At 61.4% G+C, this 8,324-nt stretch overlaps 1 protein-coding gene across 1 annotated transcript in view; it reads left to right on the top strand.

Moving 5' to 3' along the window:
- The window catches only part of POLN (polymerase (DNA directed) nu), an 84,769-nt gene that overhangs the window by 65,917 nt on the left and 10,528 nt on the right, over positions 1 to 8,324 (top strand). Inside the window, exons 18-19 of the mRNA XM_015558420.1 lie at positions 4,385 to 4,467; positions 8,246 to 8,321. Of these exons, the coding sequence (XP_015413906.1) occupies positions 4,385 to 4,467; positions 8,246 to 8,321 (159 nt within the window). The remainder of the gene's footprint in view (positions 1 to 4,384; positions 4,468 to 8,245; positions 8,322 to 8,324) is intronic.

Raw genomic sequence — 8,324 nt, 5'->3', positions numbered from 1 at the left:
AAAGCCTGGAGTTACTCTGAGGCTATTTTCATATGAAAGAAATTATCTTTTTCTCTAGTGGTTAATCTTGAAAAGAAGAGTAGATAACTAGGATGCCAAGAGTTTGCTAATTATGAAAACTGATAACTCTTTGCTGCTAAAAGAGAAGGCGATCGCTAAAGAATGTAATCAAAATGTTGGAAAAATTAAAAGCACCAGTCACGGGTTCCCTCTAGATGAGTGGCAGTGCGCAGGCTGCGTTACTGCTGCCCCACCCGCACCTAGGGGGCCAGCACGCTGTCTGCCTGTGGCAGTCCCTGCCCGCCCCCCGTGACTCACACATGGCAGAGGCAGGTGGCCTCGGGTGTTGTTGGGCAGCTCAGCAGTGGCACCCACGGCCTGTGCTTTCTGGGTCGATGTCCTTGGGATGCTGGCTCTTCCTGGGTGTGGAATGCGGGGGTGCAGGCTCCTCCCACATCCGCCCTGGGGCAGGAGGGTAAGAGCCCCTCCCCAGTGCCCGCCCACTGCACTTCACTTTCCAGAACGGGCTGTCAGCTGACAGAGCTGCAAGAGAGGCTGGGAGGGGAATGCTCCAGAACAGAGAGTCTCAGCGTCATGTCTCACCACAGCCAGCCACATCACTGCCTGGACAAAGCCAGGTTCTGCACCAGGAAGCAGAGGGCCTCGTGGGCTCAGTTCCTCGTCAGCAGCTGCAGGCACCCCTCTCCCTCGGCCTTTCCCCGCATCCCGCTCCCTCTATGGAGCTCCGCACCCCTTCCCACCTTCTCATCCCCCCTCACCTGCAGGATCGCTCCAACGAAGCTCCAGGAGGCTGTCCTCTGTGCTCTCAAGCCTGCACTTCCTCTCACACTCCCCTCTCTCTGTCACTGTCTCTTATGGAGGCGGGGAGCCCTCTGAGGCGGGATGTGCCCCTCTGTCCAGTGCAGGTGCTGGCCACTCTGCCCGTCACTGCCTCCACCCTCTCCACCACTGGGCTGGCCCGGCCCACGCCCACTCAGGCCTTCCCCGCTGAGGGCTTGGGAAGCTCTTTGCCGGAACGTCCGTGTGGCTCAGCCCTCGCCAATTCAGTGGTTTTTAGTGCACTCGCAAGGTGTTGCAGCACCACTAATTCTAGAACATTCCACCCCCCAAAGACAGCCCAGACCCACTAGCCATCACTCCTCATCCCAGTCAGAGCCACTGGGCTGTGCCCTGAGAGCAGAGCCCAGGAGGGTGAGGGCAGCACCTGGAGGGACACATCTGGCCGCCTGGGTCACCAGGAAGGGCTGGGCAGTTGGAGTCTGGGACACCCTCGGGCCTGCTGGTGCCCCGTGGGCCTCATCCAGGGGAGGCTGGTGGACACCAGAGCCGTCTGGGGGTCCAGTCCCCAGGACCTGGGCACCGCAGGGGTTAGGCAAACCGGGAGGCACCACGCAGGGACCCATGAGAGAGATGTCGGCGTGAGATCCAAGCACCTCCCGCGTCGTTCTGATGGGGCCAGAGGGGAGAGCGAGGCCCGCACTGCGGGGAGAGGCGGTGGCCAGGCCGAGTGTGAGGGTGGAAGGTGCGAGGGCGGAAGAGCTATGCCAGCGCCTGGAGCTGGCGCATGGGAGGCCTGGGAACGGGGTGCAGCACCCCCCCCCCCGCCAGCTCCAGGCCGGCAGCTCCCGTCCTCAGCAGCACCATGAAGTTCCCAGCTGTCCCATGAAGTTCCAGCTCAGATCTGCTGGGAGCTCAGCACCAGAGCCCCGTTCCTGCAGAGGGATGTGCTGCCAGGCTCCACAGTTTGAGGGGCGTTGGGAGTTGGGGACACCCACAGAGGAGGGCTCAGACCTCGGGGTGCCTCTGGGTCTCCGCTCACCATTCAGAGTGAGGCGAGATGGCTGGCCTGTGCCCTCCCTTCAGAATAACCCAGCTGCTGGGCTCAGCGCCCAGGGGACCCCGGAGCACCCAAACAGGGAGGCCCCTTTTCCAGGACCACCAGCTGCAGGAGAGAATCCTCTCCTTCGTTTCATCCTCATCCTCATCGCCCGTGGGCCAGGACTTCGCTGGGCCTGGGTGAGTCTGGGAGCCCCATGGCTCGCTCCTGCCTCGGGCTCCTTCTGACATCCCCTCCCAGCCGCCTGCTCCCTGGGGCCGCCTGGGCGCTGTGTGAGCTCTCGGAGTGGTCAGCCCTGCCCAGCCCTGCCCCCCTCTCTCAGGACCCAGCGGCCGCCTGCTGGAGGCCCTCCCGCCCTCCTCTCTGTGCATTTCTTCCTTTTCACCCCTCTGCTTCATTGTAGCGGGGCCTTGGGAGGGAGCGGGGAGCGGTTAGGACCACCCGCGTCTTTATGGAGGGCCGTCCACTGCCGAGCGGAGACGGGCTGGCTGTGAGGCCGGAAGGCAGAGGGGTCCCTGCGGCCCAGGCGGAGGGGTACCAGGCTCCTCCCAGGGTCTGAGTGCACGTGTGCGGAGGGGCGGCTTGTCAGGGGGAGCAGCAGTCCCGAGGGAGTCAGTGGGACGTCCAGTGGGAACCGGGCAGTTACAGTCACAGGACGAGCGCAGAGGGGGGTCTGGGCAGACCTGCGGATGACAACGAATGGGGACTGTCGCCCTCGTTACTGCCCTCGCATTGACATAGCCACACGTGTGTGTGCGCGTGCCCCGCTCATGCACATGTCTGATTCACTGTCCCCCAGCAGCCCCAGCCTGACGCTCACCTGCCCGACGGGGTATGCACGGGGAGGGGCAGGTGCCATGGGGGCAGGTGGGGGAGGAGGGCAGTGAGGGTCCCCCTCTGGCTGGAACTGAGTGGCCGGAGGCTGAGGAGTGGACAGCCTGACCGGTGACCCGAGGCCGTAATCTACCATCAGGCCGCTTCCTCCCGGGGCCCCAGAGACAACGGCCAGGCTCCCGTGGCCGCGTCCTTGTGGCTGCATCAGATCGCCCTCCAGAGGGTCTGCCGGGATCGGAGGACAGAGCGCCTGGCTCCTGCCTCCCTGGGAGACAGAGCCGCCAGGTCTCGCACGCACCAGGGAGCCGATGGTGTGGCCGCTGCCGAAGAGGCTGGCGGCCCCAGGGGAGTTAGAGTCCCCACACGACCCAGCCAGTCCCTCCTCGTTCCTGCCCACAGCCCTGGCCGGGGCGTCGTCCCACACACCGCAAGGTTGAGGGTTCAAATCCCCGTCAGGGCACTTACCTCGGTTGCAGGTTTGATCCCCGTCAGGGTGTGTATGGGCAACAACCATCGATGTCTCTCTCTCTCTTTCTTTCTCTCTTCCCCTCCCCTCTCAAGTCAATAAGCATACCCTTGGGTGAGGATTTTAAAAACTTGACGTGCTCACAGCAGCCTTCCTCACAGCAGTGGGAGGCGGGACAACCTGCGTGTCCGTCAGCACAGCAGGTGAGCACGTGTGGCCGTCATGCAGAGTGGCTGCTGACACAGGCTGGACATTACGTGCGTTTGCTCTGAGTGAGGGTGTGTTTGTTTATTCTCGAAACGCAGCCGTTAACAGTGCCAAGTTTAAGGTGAGGTGGACAAGTGGGCAAAGCAGTCGAACAGCAGGAAAAGGACAAAGAAGGAAGAACGGCAACGGGGCTTGGAAATCCGGCGGTAAAATCACCGAGCTCAGGGCCGCCATGGACATGGGAGGCAGGCAGCCCCGGGGCCTCACCCCCCGCCCCCTCCCGGGAGCACGAGAAAGTACTCACAACTGTCGGGGCCAGCTCTGCCTGGGAAACCGGCTACGGCAGCGAAGCCAAGCTGAGCCCAGAAAGGCACTGAGCCATAGGACGGCGTGCGGTGCTGCCGGCCGCCCTCCCTCCGGCCCAGCTCCCGGCCCTGCGCCCACACGGCCATCCTGGGGCCAGGGGCGCCAGCCGCTTCCTGGCAGGGAAGCTCGTTTGTGGGTTCTGGGCGGCCTGGGGCCTGCGTGGCCGCCTGACCCAGAACTCACTCACTGAGACCCCTGGCCCCTGGGGGAGAGGTGTGCAGAGTCCCTGGGAGATGAGAGCACCACAGGGCCCGCAGGAAGCGAGGGCTGGCAGCTCCGAGCTCCTCCCACTGGGCTCCTCCTGTCAGAGGAACTGCCTGGCATCCCCACCTGGGTGTGCAGAGGCCGCGTGTCCAGTCCTCGTGTCCAGCCCACAGAGCTGGGGTGCTGAGCTGACCCTCACGCTGTCTGAGGGTTTAGCCCCTCCGTCGGGGGGACAGGCAGCAGCTGCTGGAGGGCTGCAGAGGGACGGTGCAGCCCTGCCCACTCCCTGGGGATGCCGTTGGTGTATGTGGCTGGTGCTCCCATGCGCCCCCGGTCGAGGCAGCTGCAGGTGAAGAGCCTCCAGAGGAAGAACCGAGGGGGGGGGGCTCTCGCGGCCCCAGGGCAGCCAGGGGCACCAGGGCCTGACAGCGGGCCCTCTTCCCACGCAGGAAGGACATCCCCGCAGAGCGTGTGACGCACACAGACAGGGAGCAGACCAAGAGGGTGGTGTACGCCGTGGTGTACGGAGCAGGTAGGCGCGCTCGCTCGTGGCTGCGTTCACACGTGGCCCTGCCCTCAAGGAATCCTCTTCAGCCCGCGGCTGAGTTCGTGAGTCCCTCGGGTCCTCACACACACTCTCCAGCCGCAGCTCCCTCGGTGCCACGCCAGCCTTTCAGACAAGGGGGCAGGCCCGGAAGTGAGGGCGACCGGTCACCCAACGGGAGGGGGTCTCAGGGCCCACAGCTGTGCTGGGGCCATTTCTGTGCCTTGAGTTGCTCAAGGAGCCCCCCTCCCCCTGCTCCTCCTCCCCAGGGCCCAGGGCCCAGCTCCCCTCCCTCTCCCTCCCTGCCTCTCCTTTTGACTCTCTGACCATGGCTGTCTGGGCTTCTTAAATTCCTTTCTCCCTCTTGGTCATGGAATCAGTGGAGCCTGATGCCCCTCAGGAGAGGCTGTGGCCAGCCAGTCCCTCTCCAGGAGAGACCCATGTGGCTGCTGGCCAGGCCTATGCGGGCCTCCTCCCTGGGGTCAGTTCTGTTTGCACAGCGGGCTCCGCAGACCCGGGGAGCTCCCCTCCGGCCGTGGGAACCTTCACTCACAAAGGAAAGGCAGCAAAACCGAACAAGCGGCCAGTGCGAGCATATCGACTCCACGTGGGCCACCGTGGGCCTCCCAAGTGCCTCGCCTGGGCCTCAGGTGACGTGCTGTGACGGGGCGGGAACCCCCTCACAGAGGCTGGCTCCCCACAGGGCTCTGCCGTCTGCAGGAACCCCTCGCCCCAGTGTCCACTGAGCTCCATCACTTCTCAGATCCCCGCCCTTGAGCAGCGTGCCTGACCACTGGTCTCACCGCGTCTGTGGTCAGGAGTCTGGGCACAGCTTGGCTGGGTGTCCGGGGCCTGGTCTCAGTGGAGGCTGCACAGGGGGAGCACTTGGCGGCCTCCCTTTCTTGCCGGCTCTCAGCTCTGAGGGGCGGCCTCAGCACCGGCCTGGGCCTCCCGGCCTTGGCAGAGTCTGCACCGTGGGGGCTCCGCCTTGGAGACAGCGAGGGAGGAAGAGATGCCAGCGAGACGGCGTGATGGGAGGCTGAGACTCTGGGAGAAACCTGACCAGCGTGAAGAACCGAAGGCAGGAGGAAGCAGCCAGGGAATCTGGAAAGTGAAGGGGAACCTCAGAAGAAAGCCAGAGGAACACCACGTTGAGTGTGAGCTCTGCCCAGTCTCTGGCTGACCTTAAGCAGTCAGACCAAACCACCAGCCACGGCGAAAGGAACGAGCTGGGATTTTAGCTGCAGCCCAACGCAGAGGGGACAGTTTAAAGCTCAACTTTAGCCAAATTCACTGCCCCCTTAAAAAAACCAGTACCCCTGAGGAAAACAGAATTCAGAGTGTCTACAACATATCATTCACGATACCCAGGATACAATCCAAAATTACTAAACACGAAAAAGCAATAGCTTGATCCGTATTCAAGAGGAAAGGCAATCGTGGAATCTGATCCTGAGATGACGCAGATGTTGGAATTAGCAGACAAGGGTTCTAAAACCACTAATGTAACTGTGCTCAACGATGTAAAGGAAAAGATGCTCATAATGAATGACAATTAGGAAATCGCAGAAAATCAAAAGAGCCAAATGGAAATTCTAAAACTGAAAACTGCAATCTCAGAAACAAGACATTCGCTGAGTGGGCTTAACAGCAGATTAGACTGAGGAAGGTCTGGGCTGAGGCAGACCCCAGGCCCCACCTGGCCAGACCCGCCTGCACGTGAGCCACCATCCCATTCCTGTCGGAAAGCCAGGGAGGTTCCATTACAGGGCCACAGCCGAGCGCAGTGGCTGGAACGTCATAGAAACAGTTATAGGTGGATTATTCCAATATAAGGTACCCGTGAGCCCTAAAAGGGGACTTGGAGTTTTTTTCATTTCCAGCCAGATGAAGAGTCAGGCAGGCGTGGGCAGAGAGGAAGGACTGGGGGCTCCGAATCTCTCTCTTCGGGGACCGACTTTGTGAAGCACAGGGCACCCCAGCTTTCCCACTCTTCCTGGCCGACATCTGCCCCTTCACCCTCACGCGATAGACACTCTCTCCTCCCAGCGCCTCTGCACGCACCAGCCGCCAGGGCCAGGCCGTCCCAGGCCCCAAGGTCTTCCCTGGTCTTCAGGTCTCGCCTCCAGGCTGTGGCTCCTGGACCCTGTTGTCTGAGGCCCTTGGGGTACCCTTTGTTAAATGGCATTTAAATATATAAAATAAATATCAAAAATATAAGTCTTTGTTTTACTATGGTTTCACATATCAAAAAATGTCTATATGTGACCCGGCACCAGAGTTAAGTTAGGGTTTTTCAAATGCTGACATGCTGAGCTCAAAAGGTTCGCCATCACTGGTCTAGTGTGACCCCAGGTTGGCCCATGCAGAGGCAGCAGCCCACGCCTGGCCAGTCATGCTCCCAGGAGTCAGGTCTTCAGCCGCTGGTTGCTCTGGGCTCCCTCACAATGATGGCCCCTTGGAGCCGGCCTTGGCCCATCACCCTGTTGTCCAGCAGGGCTCCCATACCTGTCCTCACGGCAAATCATTCTCTAGGCAAAGTCTCCCTCTCTTGGCCTGGCCGGGCTCGCGGTGGTTAGAGCACTGCTCCCATTCGCCAAGGTTGCTGGTTTGGTCTCCGTCAACTAACGGGGAGACCAGCAAGTGGACATCTCTCTCTAGTCGACCATCAATAGGAAGAGGAGAGAATGGCTCCACGCTGACACCAAGCAGGGCCATCTGCTGGGAGCGTCCCCTGCCTCCGCTCATGGGCCCCCTAACAGCCCTCAGGGGTGGGGACCAGTGAAGACATGGGGCCTTTGCAGACCAGGGGCTTCCCCGGACCCACCGACTTCCCACAGTGAGGAGCTGCTCTGACCCGCTTCCCTGTGGCCACAGCACCTGCCCCCAGCAAGCTGTGCTCAAAGTCAGGGTGTCACCCTGGCACTCGGGGTGCTGTCCCACCACAGCCCTTGCTGAGAGAAGCTTCACAAGAAACCCGCACCCCCTAGGAGCCAAATGCTGAGCTGGACCAAAGCATGTGTCTCACCATAAAACGCCAGGGAGGGAGCTCCTGGGCCCGTGTCCTCCTAGCTTGGCCATGGAGCTCCCTCCTCCCCCTACCCCTACCCCTCCTTCCCCTCCTCCTCCTCCTCCTCCTTTCCCTCCTCCCCCTCCTCCCCCTCCTCCGTGCCCCGGTAGGACTGCTATGCTGGATGGGCCCAGAGCGGGGCCTGCACCTGCCTCATCCAAGGCTTCCCCTGCAGCACCTGGAGGCACTCAGCCCGGGCTGCTGAGTAAACGCGTGTTCATCAGGCCAAATTGGGGGGTGGGGGGGCAGCCCTCGCACTCAGCTAGAAGCCAAAGCCAGCACCATCCTGCCCAATCAGAAGAGACCAGTGGTGCCCGGCCCGCATGGCTCAGTGGTCGAGCATCAACCTATGAATCGGGAAGTTAGGGCTCGATTCCCAGTCAGGGCATATGCCCTGGTTGCAGGCTCGATCCCCAGTGTGGGGCGTGCAGGAGGCAGCCGATCCATGATTCTCTCTCATCACTGATGTTTCTCTCCCCCTCCCTCTCCCTTCCTCTCTGACATCAATAAAAATATATTTATATTAAAAAAAAAAAAGAAGCAGAGACCACTGGTGCCAACTGGACCTCAACTCACGTCTCCCGAGAGCCCTCTCGTTGGCTCATTTGTGCGCGTGACGGGCTCTGCCTCGCGGCTCGTGCTCCCAGCCCCTCGTGTGAGTCGCTGCCTCTGATCCTGGTGTTTCTGCTCGGACAGGGAAGGAGCGGCTCGCTGCCTGCCTTGGAGTTCCTGTTCCAGAAGCCTCCCGGTTTTTGAAAAGTTTCTTGCAGAAGTA

Source organism: Myotis davidii, unplaced genomic scaffold (genome assembly GCF_000327345.1).
Source record: "Myotis davidii unplaced genomic scaffold, ASM32734v1 scaffold693, whole genome shotgun sequence".
NCBI lineage: Eukaryota > Metazoa > Chordata > Mammalia > Chiroptera > Vespertilionidae > Myotis > Myotis davidii.
The sequence above is the reverse complement of the archived record's forward strand: the minus strand, read 5'-3'. Positions and strand labels throughout refer to the sequence as shown.